This window comes from Brienomyrus brachyistius, chromosome 2 (assembly GCF_023856365.1).
Source record: "Brienomyrus brachyistius isolate T26 chromosome 2, BBRACH_0.4, whole genome shotgun sequence".
In the NCBI taxonomy this organism is placed as follows: Eukaryota; Metazoa; Chordata; class Actinopteri; order Osteoglossiformes; family Mormyridae; genus Brienomyrus; species Brienomyrus brachyistius.
In genome coordinates, this window is record NC_064534.1 from 46,667,455 (window position 1) to 46,687,160 (window position 19,706).

The following is a 19,706-nucleotide window of genomic DNA, read 5'->3' on the forward strand; positions in this document are numbered from 1 at the left end:
GGCCCGACGTTCTGTCCCGCGGTGCTCTGCTGCTCTCTGCCTGCTCTTCTGTGCAATAGCAGGGTTTATAAGATTAGAAATCCATGTGAGTTGAATGTTCTTTTTTAAATGCGTATATAGACATATATTGGAAAATTTGTATTTATCGATTATTTGAATTTATTTCTTTTTGACTTATTGTAAAATTACACGAGATTCCTGCAGGGCTCGACCCTAAACGAAAAGGCGACAAAATGAATTGTTTTCACCAGCCTTTTCTTTTCTAGTTGCAATGCCTTATGAGTAGGTAGGCATTGAAATGTTTGTAACACTCTGTTAGGGCACGATTCATATATCCCCATTGCATATATTTTATATTTTTACATCTTACCAATACATTTAACTGGATTAGTTCTCGGCGGTGGACAATCATGTGCAATGCCAGTCAAGTGTAGTCTTGCCTTGAGCGCTGTGCTGTTTCGAATAGGTTCCAACCTCCCCTTTTTTTTAATTAACGTGATATTTTATTACAGATCGTACATGTCATTATGGAAATTCTATGTTAAAATGAAAGTTAAATCCATCCATTTTCCAAGCCGCTTATCCTACTGGGTCCCGGGGGGTCCGGAGCCTATCCCGGAAGCAATGGGCACGAGACATGGAACAACCCAGGATGGGGGGGCAGCCCATTGCAGGGCACACTCACACACCATTCACACCTACGGGCAATTTAGCAAGTCCAGTTAGCCTGAGCATGTTTTTGGAATGTTGGGGGAAACCGGAGTACCCGTACGACAAAATGGGGAGAACATGCAAACTCCACACACATGTAACCCAGGCGGGGGCTCGAACCCGGGTCCCAGAGGTGTGAGGCAACAGTGCTAACCACTGCACCACCATGCCGCCCCTTGAAAATTAAATATAAACTGAAAAACAAATTTGTTTCTAAATATTCTCACAATGTATGGTCACGTAAAAGTGGGCACGTATGTATTTGCTTGTAAATTACAACCTATGTTTTTACATCCGCTACCCAAGTCAGCGGGCACCTCATGACCACGCTTATGCGGGTCATGTGACCTAAGCCCTGGTTACAGAGAACGCGTCGCTAAGACGGGACTCGGGGAGGGGGGTGGTCTGATGCGGAGAAGGACTTCAATCAGAGATATATATCGTGCTCTAAAATGGACAGGCAGAAGAGACTCGGAGAAACACTGGAGCTGCTCTCTGAGACCGAATGCCTAGATCGGTAGTAGTGTAGCGGCAAGAATCCAGACTCGACCTGTAGATTGCAGTTCACGATCGCTAGCTGCCCGTGGGGATAAAACATGATTATCTGGCTATTATTATTCTCTTCAACGAGGCCATCATTCTCCTGGTGAGATAAAAGTCTTTAATTTTCTATCTTGCAGATTATAAAACAGTCGGTTACTCTACGTATTCGTGCGTTTGTTTGCCTTGTTGTTTTCTTACAAAAATAGCATTAATAAAATAAACATATTCACTAAACTAGTCACTAAATAACATGTTTAACGGCGCGCAACTAACGAACCGGCTGTATAATATACATTATTGTTTAGCTGTTTGCTGATTGTATGAGGAAAGGTACACGACGAGCTAAAATTTAACTAGCTAACTGAATGTGCAGGCTAACGAGAAAGGTCGTGTAAAGTTGTAACGGCGCAACCATTGCTAAGCCATATTATGTAGTACTTAGAAGAATGGTTTACATATATTAAAAGTAATTAATCTGTTTCCAAAGTGAAGAACGGTCAAAACTATGACTAATTTAGTTTCCTTGGTGGCTGTTTTCTGTGCACGTCCACGCAGATGTTAAGTATACATCCGGCAAAAAAAGTATCCTAAAAAGCGTAAACTGAAAACCTCAATAAGAAAACAAGAGTCTTTATTTTAATATTAGCCACTATCAGTTGATTCCCTGTGATATACCATGAAGGTTTGCTAGCAAACGTTTCCTTTTTTACACGAACAATGAGCAATGGCTTGGTTTATATGGGTAAGTAATGAACTACAGCTCGTTATTTTAGCATCAAGGTACAGAGCCATCTTGCTCCCACCCGTCCTGTCAGGTGTACTAATGCACTATGGCAGTAATGCAGTTTAATAGGATTGGGTAGCCTGGTCTCCTCCCCTTCCACTTATCCCCAGATGGACTTAGATTTCTCGAAGTCTCTGGACACCTCATTTTTAGGGGTGACCATGTCACTTACAATGTCTAGTGATAAATATGGGCCGTCTCCCGCTTTGATTCAGGTATATAATTGAACCTTCAATTTCATCAATGATATCAGACTAACTTGTTCCTTGACCCACAGACGTAAAGTGTTGATTAGAATAAGTGTGTTAAGGGTCAGGTGTCAACTGACCCATGGCAGTGTACTGCACTGTGAAGCCCTGATTGATGTGCGTTTGTATCGGAAGTGAGGTAACTGTTACCATTCAGGACCAGTGACGGTTGCTGAGTATGGATCTGGGATGCATGGCCTAACTCTGCCACCTCATCTCACTGGCTGCATTGAGAGTTCCACATGGGAAAGCTCCAGAGCAAGATCCGCCGACGCTCAGACCTCTACAGGTGAGAAACGCCCCAAAACATAACCCTAAATATACTCACGAGAAGGGAATGTACCTACACATATCATACGTTCAGCCAGCTCTACAGTCAATACACATACTATGTACATTTGAGAAATGCACCCAGCCCTACAGGGGAGAAGCAAGCCACCCTGTACCAGTATAATGCAGTCAGCACAGCATGTGAGAAACATGCTCTCCTGTCTAGTCAGTGGTACATCTGCCTTGTGCGTGACATCCTATAGGTGGTGTGGCAGTGATGAATTTCCACATTGCGACATCTAATTGGAAAAAAAGAGCCAGGCATGTTAATTTTACGAGTTTAACCTGTAGCACTTGTCTTTTAGCTGTGAGGTGTAGGCTTTTATTTTACATTTGAATTATAATGAGTTTGTTGAGTACTATAAATCTTGATTTTATAGCTATTACTGAGCACAAAATGCCTGAAAATGTCTGTTTTTTGATATATGGTCGGACCTTATAGAACGAAGCCTGCTGTATAAAGTTGCCCCACCCAGGGGAGTGTTATATTTCCAGCACGGTCATATTTACCGCAGAGCCACAAGAGGGGAGGTGCCGGAAAGGGGACCCGTCACTGAGGCTGCTCAGTATGACCCAGCCCACAGTGACACCATCAATTGCATCACCACTCTGGACTGTGACCTCAGCGTATCCGGAGGATGTGACCAAGTGAGCACATCCCGAGTACTAGTGACACGGTGACCATGTTGTAAGGGCGGACTGCCTATGTTCAGATTTCACAGAAAGTCTTAGGAGACTTACTTAATTCTGGAAAGTATTGCAGATTTATTAGTTTCGTAACAAAAATCATTACTTAATTTGTTTACAAAAAATATATATCACATTAGCATCAACCAGTAAATAAAACATTAATTTCAAGTAGCTATGAAAGAGCAGTCTCATTGGGTGCTTTTTAATTAGCAACACCTTTTGCAATAATATAAAATGCCAAACATTTCTTTTTAGTATCCCTTTGGGAGCCAGTGATCATAACTTCAGTTAATAGCAAGAACAGAACTGACTGAGTCAGCGAAGAAATGATGACAATTAATAAAAAGAGAATGTCTGTGTGGATGATATGTACAGATATGTTAAACATTGCTTGTCACTGGACTTTTGTCTTGAAACCAATAAGTTTGCAACATTTCTGGACTTAAGCAATTTTCCCAAGACTTCATGTGAGCACTATAATTCTGTGCATGAGGCTATGAGCACAGGTACCGATATCCAACAATAACTATGAGAATCCTATTATGTGTCGACTTTTTTGGATGGAGACCTGGCTGTTCCTCACTTCACAGCTAATTTGAGCTTAGCAGACTGGCCTGAGATGAATTGTCATAGATGTTTTGACTTGGCGTAAGCTGATGTTGTCGTTGTTTTTTTTTTCGCCTTCCCCACCAAATCAGAAGTCAGAGGGCCGCTTGTGTAGTATCCAGATTCAGTCTTTACTGCAACAATGAAGTTACAACCAAGGCCGGACACGTAAAGTGTGTCCAATATTGTTTTACACCAATTTTTATACAAGTTCTTACCATTTAGCAATATCTCATCGCTTAAGCATCATCATTCCTTCAACCATTCACAATCATTGTTTTTTCCCTTAATCCACACCCCTAGGTGATAAGTTCATAATTTCTTTTACCGTTTGGTCCCTCGGACGAACATAATGGTGGCGCGACCATCTCCACTTGGTTTTTTAAAAATGCTCAGCCGTGAACTTCTGGTGAATTCAAGCGAATCCCTTCCTTCAGTAATAACATTGGCAGTTTCAGCCTGATACACATTGTCTAACTAGAAGGTTGATAATATATTTGTCCTTTAACATAGTGATAAAATATACGCTAAAAAAAGTGAATATTCATAGATTCAGGACTAACATAAAGTAGCTAACAGAAACTCAGACTAACAAAAGGTGCAAATACATACTCAGTTGATTACATTATAATGTTTACATTGTAATGATTACATCATGGATATTTGGCATACATTTTAATAATATCATAATACTTATATTCTATGTTATATAGTGCTAAATAATATTCCATATAGTAACATAGGTGGTTGATTGTCTCCTGTCACACACAGGCAGTTGTAGTGTATGATTGGAGAGCAGGCAGACTGTGCCAAGCCTTCCATGGCCACAGCAGGGAAGTCACAAAGGTAAATTCACCCTTTGACACATCTTTTCGACAGCATTGATTCCCTGCAATGCGAACATTACATTTCACAGCGACATTCCTAATGCTTTGATCTAGAGTGTGAGCAAATGGACTTTTTGGCACAACATCATTGGAAGTGTCCTCATTAATATGACTTTGCATCAATCAGTCCGGGGGATCCTGCCCCTGTGTCCTGTCTCACAGGTAAGGTGTGTTCCTGGCAGCAGCCGGATCTTCAGCGCTTCCCGAGACAAGAGTGCGCTCATGTGGGACTTGACTTGTGGAGATGACCCTGTTCAGGAGTTCTGTGGGCATGAACTGGTGGTCAACGGGCTGGCCGTCAGTCCAGGTGACCAGCTGATGCGTCCTGTCTACACTTGCTGCAACTTACCATGTCTTAGAATATTATCTTCCATCTCTTGTTTTAATATCTGACTCTCACCATTGAAGAGAGATGAATTTGGATCCGACCTTCAAGTAGGGCTGCACTACATCACGTTGTGATATAATTGTGATATGTTTGCCTGTTCACTGATTACCCGGGCTTTAGATAATGGACGTAAAAATCTGTCCAGACACCAGTGTTTTGGTACTGTACGACTGTTCACTTGGGCCCCAAGGTTGCTAAGCAGGTTAGGAATACACCTACAATATAGATCCAAGGCATATTTGGTAATCTGTTAAAATTACTAATGTATATAAATTCAGCATGCCTTTTATGAAATTACTACTGTTTCGGCAAATCATGGAAGCGATAAACATTGAAATGGTGAAAAAAGTGACAACTCAGCAGCCACAAGATGTTTTGAAAGAGGAGATATTGTGGATAAACAAGGTGAAAAGATGTTGGCGATGTGCAGGTATTTCTTGCAGGTACTTTTGGGCATCAAAATATACCTCATTAATATTTTTGATATACTGCTAATCTGCTTATCAAATACATAAACGCCTGGTTGGTATCGGAAGCCACCATCCGGACTAATTATGTCTGTCAACTAAAGTAGTCACATCGCATTTGTGTCTGTTGACACAACATGTGGTCAATACCACCGTCATATTTGACACATTCTACTGGTAGGTAATAGCAAGTTCTACTTCGCTGTAGTTTATTTAAGATAACAGCGCAATATTAAGCGCGACAATTTCAAATAATCACTATGTGATATCGTGCAGCCCTGCCTACAAGAGTACCATATGCTTCGTAGAATGATTAGCAGTGTAATTATGTATCTCAAGCCTGTAGAAAATGGATTATTCTTTTATTTACAACATTATCTGTATAAACTTAGGTATTCATATCAGGAAAAATGTTTTTCATTCCACCATTCATCTTCTAACCACCTATCATTGTTAGAGCCATGGGGCCAAAGAAATGACATGTTATATTCCCCAACAATATTTGAATCATCAGCAGCAGATCTCACCTAGAAATGTTTGATCTGTAATGGGTAAAATAGATTAGCCAAACATTGTGCGGATATTGTGCTAAGTGAGTGAATGCACTGGGCTGAAGATGGATCCCAGTTGTGTACAGGTTCCCGGGACAATTCCATGTGCTTGTGGGACATCGAGTCGGGGGAGTGTCTGCAGAGGAAAACCATCTCGCGTAATCTGGTGAGGGACTGCATGGGTGGCGTGTGGTGGAACCCTCTGCATGGAATAGAGTAGGCGATGGAGATTGTGACCAAAACTGACAATTACTACGTAGTGTAGAATGGAAGTCAGAGGCTCCGTAGAAGGAACAACTGAAGTTCTGCATTTTGCAGGTGGACACTTCCAGAGATGGTGAATGAGAGATAGATGGAAACAGTAGCTCATTCTGCTTGGCAGCTGCTTTAATGGGGGTTTCCACATTCTGGATGGGCTGCTTCAGCTATACCTTCTCTGCTCTGAAATGCTCCTGTGATGCTCTCCCTTCTGCAGGTCACTCACGTCTGCTGGGTGCCAGGGACCCACTCCATTGTCCAGACCTCAGAAGACAAAGCCATCCGGTGAGACTGAGCATGTGCAATTTGGATTTATTTCACTGGGATTTTAGGGTCCTGTCAAATATAGACCTGTTTAAAAGAGCCAAACTCAGCCCTCTTAAAGTGTTGCATAAAGAAGCCATTGCAGAAAATGGAGTCCCATGGTGAATTCGTTTGAAAGAGGACTTGGTACTCTATCTGAGCTACTTCAGCTCTGACGGAGTCTTGGTGGTCTTGCTATCCTTAGCAGTGGCCATGGTTTTGTCTATTAGCTTTATTGAGCGTCCCCATGCAGTAACATGCGATATGTCTACTCCAAGCCTAGAGGGCTAAAATACAAAGGCCAAGTGAACTTGGAGCTCTTTGTGTACACGATGCACAGGTTGAGCGAACGGCATCATAGGTTTGAAGTGAACCTAGCTGAGACCACCTCTCTGTGGGCTGAACTCAAACTGAACTGAAAAATAAGAAAGTCAAATGAAAAGTACAACTATCATGAAATTCCACCTCGGACCGTCTTGTGAAGTAACGAGTGAAATGTCTTGCTGAAGGTATAACACTGTTATCCTTGCTGTCCATATAGTGCCTTAAAAATGTGATTGGGTTGCAGTCCCAGGGTTAAGCACGCCCAACTTACGGACAACTCGTAAGTACAGACAGACTGCCATAAAGTCTGTCATATTAAAAATTAGTTTTAAATGCAATCATTTGTGATAACAAATGAACACACTAATTTGTGACACTCGTGAAAATATTGTGGTTCATTGACTCTAGGTACAGTATTGAATATAGTTACTTTTTTATTACGCCATAATATATAATTTTTCCGACTTGCCTACAAATTTGACATAAAGACAGACTTACAGGAGGGATCTCGTTCGTAACCTGGGGACTAACTGTGTTTCTCAGGGTCCTTGTTGTTAACAGGTATAGATACTTCTCTCAGCAGTGAAGAAACTGCGAATCCTATGGTGTAGAATATGGCTGATTATCTAAAGCAGTGATTCCCAAACCTATTCTCTGGGTACACTGGACAGATCCACAGTTTTATTTTATCCCAGATCACAGAACGCCTGACCCAAGCAATCAGGAGCTCTAAATATCTTACAGGTGAGCTGGGAACTGGGCTAAAACAAGAATGTGGATCCATCCAGAGTGTCCTGAGAACTGGTTTGGAAATACTGATCTAAGTGCATCGGTAGGAAAAAAGTGGGCAGTGTGTGGCTGAGTGGGTTAAGTATAAGATTAAGATTAAGATTTCCTTTATTAGTCCTACAGGTGGGAAATTTGCGTTGGTCTCAAATTTGAAAAAAAAAGCAAAGTATGGTCACAGGTTCGAACAAACACGGCCTTGGCAGAATAGTCGCTTGTCCGTGGGCCCTTGAGCAAGGCCCTTAACCCCCAGCTTCTCGGGTGCCACAATATAGCTGTCCCCAAGCTTACTCCCACCTATATGAAGAACAAGATGGGGCAAAGTAGAGAATTTTACCTTGTTGATTAATAAAGTATCACTATTCTATTCTTTTCCTGTTCAAGAACCACAATGCTGGAAATGGGTATTGACGAGTGTGTAGGACGAGTGTGTATTTCCATTCAGAGACATGTCCATTTATTGAAATATCAATGGTGCCTTGTCAGATTAAGTAGTTCTCCAATGGTTGGGCATCTGTTTCCTTTTTGTATAGGTGTTGTACGTATCTGTACTTCCATCACTAAACACAAGAGGGTGCTGCCAGGTGTTTGATGCTCTGCCTCCTCTCCACTGCAGCTCTGCCTTTATAACTTTGTAGTAAATACTCCCATTCTCCACTGAGCAGCAATGATGGATATCGCCCTTATTGACAGTGTTCATCATCATCATCCACAGACTTTACTCATATATCTGTTGAACATGTACATGATGTGTATGCCCCGTTTGATACCTGTGTATGCGGGAGAACTGGTGCAAAGTGATCTGCGTGTTTCATAGGCCAGTTGCTAATCATGGGACAACCAGAAATGGTTTTATTAAAATTTCTGTAAATGCTTAAAATAACTTGGAGATGTGTTGGATGCTGATGGAAAGAGGTGGACATTGAAGTTAGTTATAGAAACGGATAATACATTAAAAATAAAAAGCATTAGCTGCAGTTATTGTAGTATTTAAGGACTTGGACATGTAGCTGAAGTTGCTGCCGCCCCCTGCAGGGTTTGGGACAGTCGCAGCTGGCAGGTCGCCAACACCTTCCCCGCTAAGCAGTACATTCAGACGCACTGCGACGTCAGCTCCAGCTCACACTACCTCCTGTCCAGCAGTAATGGATTCGGAGGTCACGGCTGCGAGGCCACGGTAAGCGGCCCCCATCGCCTTCTCCCCAGCCCGAGTCCCTCTTCCCAACATGACTTACTCATCCTCAGCCCCACGCTGGCCCCCAAGATGCCTGAGATTGAAGTGGAGCGAGTGGCTTGCGGCAGTCACACTGTCTGACACGCTGTCCGTATGTAGCTGTGGGACCTCAGGCAGCCGGGCTGTAAGGTGGTGGAGTACAGAGGTCACCTGCAGAGCACGGCCTGCTGCGTCTTCCTTCCTGCGACTCCCGGGGCGTCGCATATGGTGGCCACATCCTCGCACGACTGCTCTGTCAAGATCTGGGACCAGAATACTGCAGGTGAAACTGCTGTGTGATCCCCTTATCATTAATATCTGAAGGTAGATACTTACGACTAAATGCTAAGCAAATATCCTTCACTATTAGATTAATTAATATGAGTGAGCAAGGAACAAATGATGAAATCTCTTGCATCATACTTTAATTTGGGAATTTCACAACATCTTACGAAAAACATTGGCCATTACATCCCTCTAGGCTCCTCACTTTCATACACAAGGGTGATCAAATGAGTGGACTAATAAGAAAGTTGGTTGGAATCCCTGTTCGGCACTACTGAAAGCTCACTCCAGCTCACTTCCAAAAGAGCACAGATGCTTTTCATACAGCATGTAGAGTCTTATGTAAATGTGTGGCTGACGTGCTGCACTGTGTCCCATGCTCTCTCTCTGCAGCCTGCCTATGCACCCTCACCCTGGATGGCTCAGGGCCCCTGCTCTCCCTCGCCCCCTGTGAAGTGGGTAGCCTGCTCTGTGCCAGCTTCAACACTGGGATACATCTTCTGCACCTGAGCCTCAGTGCCGGGCCCGAGCTCAGGGAGGTAGCCCGCTTCTGACCCTGCCCCCCCCTCTAATTTGTCACCACTGAGACCAGGGGCAAGGGTACGATGCCAGCACTGTACTGCCAATCGGCGCCAGCCTCAAGGTCAAGCCTCAGCCCCCTATCCAGGGAGCAGGAAGCACTCAGGATCCCATACGTAATAGACGTTGACACTGGGAGCGCCGGAAATTTCTGTGTCTGTTGGCAGGCTATTGATAATTTTGCGTGTGGGTGTGTATGACAGAAAGTGCTTACAAGTTTTTTGGGAGTTGTTCTATTCAGCCACAAAGCCAGTCAGATTCCAGAGCAATTGCTGAGAAACTTAGGTGAGATTTAAATTACTAAACCAGACACTGGAGAATCGTCCTAATATGCTAATATGTAATAATAATGCAGCACTTAATGGCCATCTCTTTCTCCTGAGCAGAGTCTCCACCAATGGACAGAAGAAAGTAGCACAGCACTAGTCTATTTGGTTATTGTCTTGGCCAAAGAAAAACCTTTTTAAAGCACCAAGATCTTTGTTATTTATATAGCACAAGAATCCTGGGGTTTAGTCGCACGCTGTTTGCTCTGTTGGAGCAGCTCAGATGTTTCACGATGGTCCAACAGCAGGGCTTGATCTGCCCTCATCGCTGCACCGATCTGCCACCCTTAATCTCGCAGCTCATCTGATACAGCTCATCTGAGTTCACGCTCCAAAACGAGTCAGGCCATGAGCAGCACTGCTAGTCAAGGCCAATTTCACACTCCTGTTCAGTTTTTGTGATGAATTACCACAGTTATACTACCGTAATGAAGCATAATTGTTTTGTTTTTTTTTCGTCTGTCAGGTGATCTGTTTGTAGCAATGTCTGTGACGGTACGAATTTCGTGGTGTAAATTTATGTTTTGGTGCATATTGTGTAAAGTGTCAGAATATTTTTGTAGCTTTCCTGCTAACATGGGATGTCCTAGTGACATGAATTGGTTAAATAAATGTATTTTTACCAGTGGGAACCTCGTGCAGTGTCATCTGCATCAGCCAGACCACTTCGCCTCTTCCAAGAACTGGGCTTCAGTCTAGCAGGTTACTGTCTGACCAGCAGATAAAGTTGCAGCTCTGCACAGGTGGCAGGTGCTGTTGCCCTCTGCAGCAGAGCAGGACCAGATGTGGGGGACAGCGCTCTCGTCAGCTGGACCGTTGCCCCAGAGATACTTTCTCACCCCCCCAAACATTCCCCTAGCATTTTAATTTAGCTCAGAAGTCACTTATCTCTTCAGCCAGTGACAAGAAAGTCTATGGAGAACAGGCCCGAAGCTGCCCATATTCAGGCTGCCCATCTCCAGCTGCTCTGTTTAGCTATGTAGGAGTAATATGGCAGAAGTTACAGCCATAGCAGATGAAAGAGACACAGAATTCCGACTGGCACACAAACACAGAAGCCCATGGTCCTTGGCTGTTTCTCCTGCAGTACCGTATGTGGTCAACATGTAGGAAAGATGAAACGGGACTAAGCATGAATCTAACTGATGTTCATGGGCGTAGTAAAAAAAATCTGGTTTGTTACTTTTTAAGTTCCCTGTTCCTACTTTGAATGCGAAGCTAGATTTTTGTAATGAAACTGCAGGAAAAAGATGTGGGGCATCGTAGGTACTAACGCCTACTCACCACATTTGCATGCGAATGTGCCGCAGCTCAGCACTGCATCCTCAGAACATGTCCACACTCAGCCTAGCAGCTGCAAAGGACTGGAAAACGGGAGAGAAGGACCTCCATACTCACTCTAAGATGCCTTTCCCTGTGTCAATCAGACCAGAAGTCTATTCTGAATAGAAGTATTTCCAAACTCTGTAAGCAGTGCTAGGGGAAGTTTAATCAGATTGATGGCCTGCCTTTCATTTGACTATGATGTTTATGTTTCCTTATATTATGCCAGTATTCAAATGTAGGCTCGGTTAGACCAGCAGACAAAGGAAAGGAGGAGGTCCACAGAAACACTATGATATCAGCAAAGGTTCACACTCACAAAAACCTATGATGAGACTCTGCTTTCTGCTGACTACCTGATTTGAAATTGAAGGACTGACCAAGAATCCGCAGGTGATAAACAGGCAAGTACGTATTAGCCAAGGAGGTTTATTGGCTCTAACTTATCTAAAAGTCTAGCTTCTCTTTTTTTTAAACTTAAGACCATAGTCTTTGGTAGGAATGCTAAGGAAACTTAATTGACGCCTCTTATAAATCATTTCCTGATGGTGTTTGATGGCTCGTGATTTTAGCAATCCTAAGACCAGAGTCTGTATTGCATTTATTAACAGGTACATTCCCATCCACTCTCATGGCATTCAAGTATCTTGCATGTCCTTTTGGAGTTTCTGCAATTACAGCTGTCATTGACACTACATGGGTTTCCTGAGGTGCTTTTGCACCCCCAGAATGTATTCCTGGAACCAGAACCTTTTTCTGGAACCAAAGACCTTATTTCGTGTTCACACCACAGGAACTCCGCAGGTAGCTCCTCTGAGGCCATTCCTGAACGCTCTTTTAGTCCCTGCTCCAGCCAGGAAGTGCAGAAAAATAGATGTAGCGGAGCGAAAATGGAGCAGATGGAATTATTTTTGTACTCCGAATACATTAAATGTATCAATACGTTTTTGTTTGCGTCTCCATATTTCTGCATGGAAAAATTTGATTATTAATCAATACACTTATGTTTAATCTCGCCAGTGCTGGTGGTGAAACTTTCTAGTCCATATTAGTAGGATATTGTGACTTTGTTTTTTATTCTATGGAAAAGGAAAGATCGATCTGCGGGCCTGATTTAATAAGAATCATGAACATGCCATGGGTCATATCAGTAAAATATATAAAAAAGGCTTCGTCCTCAATTCCTCAATAACTAACGAATAACTAACAAAACGACTTATTCTTCCTCCATTGTTTTGGCATGAAGGTGTAGTTTCATTTGAAATTGTGTGTGAAGTTTAACCTACAAGTTTTTTTGCATCTCCCACGCTAATTTAGCATAATGGTCCCAGTTCCTGTTGGCGTGTGGTGTGAAAGCGACACAGAAAAGTGGCCAGGAGCTACAAAAGTCCCCAGTCAAGATGGCCCAGGGAGTTATAAACTGGGACCAGGGTCCAGAACTTAGGTTTGGAGTGTGTGAACCTACATACTGAAAATGGAAGCCACACGTCAGTGGTATTTCGGAAATGCAGCATACAGGACCACTGTTTACTGTTTGACTGTGAATGGATCTCTACATCTATCACTACTATTGTACATATGTTATTACACTCATATGGAGTTTTATGCCTGTAGTCTGGTACCTGCACCCTCATAATGCAGTTTTGTCTAATCTGTACAATGCAAATAGGACAAGCTCCTTATAGAACATCACTTCCCTCTGATATTTATATGAGATAGAAGTTGTGTGATGTCATAATTATGTGGAAAGCCAGTCTGTCTATAGGTCCATTGTCAACAGGCTGTAATATAGTGGATGTATGAAATAATGGATGTTGGTGGGGGGGCGAGGTGTTTGCTGGTGGTAAGAGCCAGCATTCCGCAGCCGGGTGTGCCTGTTTGGTACATAAGGATGTGTGGTTTGTTATTTTCTGGAGTCTAGGTGCTATATTAAAATGAAGGGGTGTAACTGTAAAATTCATACTAATCGTATGACCGTTACAAAAAGGATACCAGGGTCAGCTGATGATCTGGGATCAGATTGTTCATGTTCATAAAACTGAATAGAACTGTACAATACGGTCGAAGATGTGATCTTTCACAGCATGGAGAGCTGCTGCTCTCTTTAAGGCCCTTTAATGGATGTGCAGTGCATAGACGCACCTCTTTCAGTGTTTGTGCTGTCAGTCACACGCTTCTTTCCGCTCTGTGGCCCGGAGGTGCCAGCATTGATAAAACACGCATCAATTCACTCGATTCCAGTTTATCACGGATATTTCTGTGGGGCAACAGGAAGGGGAAGAATGCAGCCATCTCCTGACCACCTTTAGTGTTATAGCGACGTCTGCTGTCAACTGACGTAAGCCAGCAGGATGTAGCCCAGCTCTCCTCAGGGCAGGGGCTGTTCTGTCCACCGCAGAGGGTCTCGCCGCTGTCGTTCTCAATAATCCTGTCTGTTCTCTTGCCTAGTGTCACCCAACCTTGGTTTTTTTATTCCTGAAAATCACTAAAACAAATCCTCTGGGAATCATTAAAAGACTAACAGTTTGAAAAACACAACTATAATCAATGGGAATGTCATTAAAAATCATAATGGATTAAATTAGTCACAGTCAGTTTTTCATAAGAATTTTATTTCAATTAGCATTTATTGTTCCGTTGAGCTCTTAAAAATAGTTTCCATAAGGACAGAACATCTGGTCAGGCTGCTCGTTAGAAGCCAAGGAAAATAATGCTGATAAAAATGACTGGTTGTTTCAAAACTCACACAGGTTTTTGTATTAACATACTAATATTACCATTAAAAACATCAATTTTGAACTATTATTAGGCTGGCAGAATTACCTGTGCAGTTACGCGAAAATAATCAATACTCTCGTGACATCTATCCATTTTCCAAACTGCTTATCCTACTTGGTCGCGGGGGGTCCGGAGCCTATCCCAGAAGCAATGGGCACCAGGCAGGGAACAACCCAGGATGGGGGGCCAGCCCATCGCAGGGCACACTCACACACCATTCACTCACACTCCTATGGACAATTTAGTAACTCCAATTGGCCTCAGCATGTCTTTGGACTGTGGGGGGAAACTGGAGTACCCGGAGAAAACCCCACAACGACATGGGGAGAACATGCAAACTCCACACACATGTAACCCAGGCGGAGACTCAAACCTGGATCCCAGAGGTGGAAGGCAACAGTGTTAACCACTGCACCACCATGCCACCCCACTTGTGTGACATTTCTGGACCAATTTGAAAATAGTATTTTACAAAGCTGTGGTATGAGTGTAATGTAATTCAAATTTACAAAGAATATAGAGCTGTATGTTTTGATGCACAGGTATTAGTCGTGGAAAAAATTGAGACCACTGTATATTTTTACATTAATTTGAATTCATAAACCCCAGTTTAATTCTGGTTCTGCTGGCAGAAGGCTATTCTGAGTATCAGGATGCTTCAAAGGGCAGAAGCGACTTTCTAATGCCAGAGATGACCGTTACCTTATCCAACAGGTTCTCATGAATCATATGATGGCATTAAGTGACCTTTAAAAGGAATGGGAAACATCACATGCAGGTGTGAAGTGCACTGCTAGGACAGTGTGTATCAGGCTTTTAGAAGCAGGACTGAAGTCCCATAAAGCAATGATAAAGCCCTTCTTTAATGAGAAACAGAGAAGAACCCGGCTGCAGTTTGCAAAATAAAAAAAAGCATTATTCACAGATGCACACCCATAAATTGAAAAATGAGAGAAGAAATTGTGCTGTGGTCTCTTAATTGTTTCCTGGCTGTATATACAGAGGGCTGTTACACCAGGGCTGCTCATTCCTGCTCCTGGAGCTCAAGCAAACTGCAGAGCTTAGGTGCAGCCCGGGCCGGGCCGGGACGGCCTATAAGCGGCATAGGCGATCGCTTAGGGCGCCATTTGACTAGGGGTCGCAACAGATCAGAATACATGATATGACAGTAATTTACACTACTTGTAATATTTCACTGAAACAGATGCCAGCTAGCTAGTTAGCAGCCAATTGCCATGTGCTATGATAATGGTGGGGGGGGGGCAGATGTGCATGGGGCGCCAGACCACACAGAACCGGCCCTGGGTGCAGCATTAATTTAACACACCTGACACAGATAATCTGGTAGCATCTTGGTATTAGAGCCATTTATGCTGAAGCTAAGTACATCAGAAGCAGGGTTGGCCATCCCTGCACTACAGACTGGTTCTGTAAGCAGTGATGTCTAACAGCCTCCATTCCGTCCGTGTGAGTTGCCAGTTATTATTCCTGTATTAGGGTCCTGTATTCAGCAGATCATGCGTTACAGACAGTAGCAGGCTGTTAGTTTTTCTGAAGAAAGTGTAGATTATTAGAGTGTTGGATGTAATACGCTTGATGAAATGAACACCTTAATACCTCCACTACTTGCCATCCCACAGGTCAGTGTGGCAGTATCCTGTCTCTGTCCCGTCATGGTGCCTGCAGTCCACCTAGCTTTTAAGGCTGGTGCCAAACGTTGAATGTAACCATGGAGTCGAAAGATGACCTGGAGTCCATGACAGTGCCACATGAAGGCACCCCTGACCTGGAATGTGCCATCTGCTACAGCCAGTTCAACAATGTCTTCCGAACACCCAAGAAGCTGCAGTGCAAGCATACCTTCTGCCTGGAGTGCCTGGCCCGCATGAACGTCAAGTCGTCTGAGCCCGACACCATCCAGTGCCCGTTTTGTCGGGCTCTTACCCCATTACCCACTTTGGGACTCCCCAAGTTGGACAATGATGCGACCGTCATGTCCAACCTCCCGGAGGCCATGCAGCGCGTCTACAGCATCCGCTTCATCCGCAGCAAAGCCCGGCTGCAGGTGAAGCACCCCCAGCAGGTGGCGCCACTGCCCCAGCTTCGCACCGTCAGCAGCTCCCTGGATGTGGGTCCCCCAAGGACCACCAGCCAAGCTGACAGCCATGAAACTGGCACCCTTCACAGGGTGTCCTGCATGCCGTCCTGCAGAGTGTTTATCACGGTAACCATTCTTGTCCTCATTGTCTCATTCATCTGCATTATCATCATCATGATGAAAAGAACATAGCTGCAAAACAAAAGCATCACATTGACAATTTCATGCATTTGAAACCTAATAAATGGTACAAGCTTATAGTGCTCAGGCTCAGTTAGACCGCACATTTTTTGTTGACTGAGACTCAACACACTGACTGTGACTTTAAGTGACACAAAGCTCCTCCAAGATTACAGGTGCATCTCTTTGCTGCTGGAAACACAATCATGCCACATTTTGGTCCTTAAACCAAACCCTCTGCTTCGAAGAGGCATCTCTGCTTCAGATCATGGAGGACAACAAAATGTACCAACATCCGCACAGTTCCAATGGTAATGAAAAGATTCAAGAAGGACAAGAAAGTAAATTTTACTTAGTAGTGTCACCTTACTTTTGACTAACTGAATCTAAAGTTTCTGACTGTTATCTGAGCTTTTTTTCATCACTCGTGACAGCACTTTTGAATACCATTTAGCCTTACTTAAAAAATGTAAATATGCTGTGTAAATTTAATGTAAATTTAGTGCACTGTTTAGTGCACTGTTTAGTTCTTATACACCTTCCATAGGTCCAACGTTCATTCCAAATGAAATGACTTAGTATGGATAGACAAATGACATTTCGCTGTGCTGTCCTTCCCCCACCTGCTGCCCTGGTCTTCCTGAATCCACTGCCACATTCATGGCAACCCTGTACTGGGTAACCTGGCAGATGGATCTATTGATACTTCAATGTGGAATTTCACTAACAGAAATCCCCTGTGGAATAGTGATAATTAAAATACCCACATAAAGAGTCTAGAGGCCTTCAGCCTGTCCCATGGAAATGTTGGCATTTAGCAATCACAGACACTTCTAAATATTTACCAGAAACTCGAACCATTTTTGGGTGTAGTTTGTGAACCTCTGAACCTAAGCTTATGTTTAATACTTCAAATCTTCTCTGTAACAAAATGCAGAAACTTATTGGTTAAATGACTGTGAATACTAAACATTTCCTTCATGTATGACGCCTTGTATTTCATTGACACCAAATGCTCACGTCCAAATTATGTAACAGAGAACCATTTATTATCATAAACAGCCTTTAACAATGGAATATGCAAACCTTGCCCAACATCCATATTCAATGGACTGTTGACTCACTCTTGAGGTGTATGACGTGTGGCTCAGTGGGTTAGGAGAGGTGCTTGCCTGTGGGGTAGTTAGTTCAAATCCCACAGTTGGTAGAGTGATTTCCCCTTGAGCAAGACCTTTAGGTACTTCAGAGACTGACTGACCCTTCCTACTCTACTGAACCTCACATTAATTTAGCATCTGCTACATATATTAATGTATGGGCCATAACATTGGACAGTGTGCCAGTCCATTGCATGGTGCCCTTGAGGGATGCAGCCTGTGCAAACACATTATAAAATACAAGTAACCAGACATGGGGGCGGCATGGTGGTGCAGTGGTTAGCACTGTTGCCTCACACCTCTGGGACCCGGGTTCGAGTCTCACATGGTCACATGTGTGTGGAGTTTGCATGTTCTCCCCATGTCATTCTGGGGTTTCCTCCGGGTACTCTGGTTTCCCCCCACAGTCCAAAAACATGCTGAGGCTAATTGGAGTTACTAAATACCATAGGTGTACATGTGTGAGTGCATGGTGTATGAGTGTGCCCTGTGATGGGCTGGCCCCCATCCTGGGTTGTTCCCTGCCTTGTGCCCATTGCTTCCGGGATAGGCTCCAGTCCCCTGTGACCAAGTAGGATAAGCAGTTTGGAAAATGGATGGATTGAAGTAACCAGACATCAGCCTTGCTGCAGGTAGATGTCAGTCTTCTCCTTGACTTTCACTAATAGGCCTGTCCCAGGCTTTGTGTGGTTTGAAATGAACTGCCATTTTCACAAAGACTTTTATGGGCTAAATTGTTTTATTTGTTTAATGTGTTTATTTTTTATTATGTAGCAACAGTTTTGTGTTTTTCTCTGATTCCACTCTTTGATATAATGACTCACAGACTCAATGGAACTTTGTATTTATATCTTATCAATATCACTGATATTTTGCTATTTTTAAATATTGTGTGATATTCACTTTCACCTTAGACTGTTACCCTGACATGCATCATAAATATAAATGTTTTATTTTTAGGTAGATTTTGTATATTTGCTAATCTATAGAACAGTAAAAATGTTTAACTCAGACTTGTTTCCTTTAATAAACGACCTTCATGTTTAAGTTATTCTGCTTTATCAGTACAGTGCAGGCATGGAAGTGACCCTTTATGCCAGCAGACGTCAGTATTTAGCTGCCTGGTGTTCCCAACCCTTCTTCCACTAGGTGTCAGCTAAGAGCCAAGTTTGGTGCTCAAGGTCACGCCATGTTGCGAAATCTCCAGATAGTGGCTAGAATGGAAAAGTACAGGAATGGATCAAACATAAACCCACTGACCCCCCTCCCCCCAGAAAATAACTTAGGATAAATTGTTAGAAAGATATACTTTTTCAAATTCTTTTATGAAATAGAGCAGTAACCATTTGAGACAGAGTAGACCGGACAGATCATTGCAAAACAGGAAATACAAATGCCACAGGGGAAACTCGGCATTCCAGTCTGCTCTTATGCTCTTCTGCTCTCTGCTAGTCTTTCTACAAGCTGCATTTGAAACACAGTGGTCAGCTCCGAGGTCTTGGCATATTAGACATTAGCTTTCAATTATCTGCATATCCGCATTAAGTAAGCTGTCTTGTGAATTCTGTAAAAATGAATAGATAGATAGATAGATAGATAGATAGATAGATAGATAGATAGATAGATAGATAGATAGATAGATAGATAGATAGATAGATAGATAGATAGAACAATATTGCAATGAAGTATTTGAAAATATAAACTACTGGGAAAAAAAACTCTGAGAAAAAATGATAATTATGTAATCATTTCTTCTTGCAAAACATACTTGGATTAATGTGTAACGCAGGTAAACAAAATGAACATTATTTAATTAAAACAGATTTAACTGAGCTGCTGGTATCCCAAACTGTTTGAGAAGAAACATCCAGGGCTGTAATGGAATCATGTA

General features: G+C 42.9%; 2 protein-coding genes across 4 annotated transcripts; both read left to right on the forward strand.

Moving 5' to 3' along the window:
* The first annotated feature begins 1,005 nt into the window (after positions 1-1,005).
* Positions 1,006-10,911, forward strand: wdr31 (WD repeat domain 31). Of its 3 annotated transcripts, none has more exons than XM_049001670.1 (10): positions 1,006-1,357; positions 2,422-2,575; positions 3,132-3,264; positions 4,684-4,758; positions 4,962-5,106; positions 6,271-6,371; positions 6,681-6,748; positions 8,912-9,053; positions 9,210-9,372; positions 9,768-10,911. In XM_049001670.1, the coding sequence occupies exons 2-10, from the start codon at positions 2,529-2,531 to the stop codon at positions 9,926-9,928; spliced, it is 1,035 nt and encodes a 344-aa protein (XP_048857627.1). In that variant the 5' UTR covers positions 1,006-1,357; positions 2,422-2,528; the 3' UTR covers positions 9,929-10,911. The 3 variants fall into 3 exon arrangements, with proteins under 3 accessions (XP_048857627.1, XP_048857628.1, XP_048857626.1); XM_049001671.1 differs by having other exon boundaries at positions 2,444-2,575; positions 6,292-6,371; XM_049001669.1 differs by having other exon boundaries at positions 1,007-1,357; positions 2,444-2,575.
* Positions 10,912-11,725: 814 nt separating this feature from the next.
* On the forward strand, positions 11,726-16,962 carry LOC125720108 (RING finger protein 225). The gene is made up of 2 exons (XM_048995204.1): positions 11,726-12,010; positions 16,021-16,962. The coding sequence occupies exon 2, from the start codon at positions 16,110-16,112 to the stop codon at positions 16,668-16,670; it is 561 nt and encodes a 186-aa protein (XP_048851161.1). The 5' UTR covers positions 11,726-12,010; positions 16,021-16,109; the 3' UTR covers positions 16,671-16,962.
* Positions 16,963-19,706: the final 2,744 nt, after the last annotated feature.

What these genes read in the sequence shown, in the direction of transcription:
- wdr31 (XM_049001670.1), top strand. Translation starts at nt 2,529, where the DNA reads ATGGGAAAGCTCCAGAGCAAGATCCGCCGACGCTCAGACCTCTACAG. An exon ending in TATCCGGAGGATGTGACCAA is followed by an intron (nt 3,265 to 4,683) that starts GTGAGCACATCC and finishes TGTCACACACAG; the next exon opens with GCAGTTGTAGTGTATGATTG. An exon ending in GTCACGGCTGCGAGGCCACG is followed by an intron (nt 9,054 to 9,209) that starts GTAAGCGGCCCC and finishes GTCCGTATGTAG; the next exon opens with CTGTGGGACCTCAGGCAGCC.
- LOC125720108 (XM_048995204.1), top strand. Translation starts at nt 16,110, where the DNA reads ATGGAGTCGAAAGATGACCTGGAGTCCATGACAGTGCCACATGAAGGC.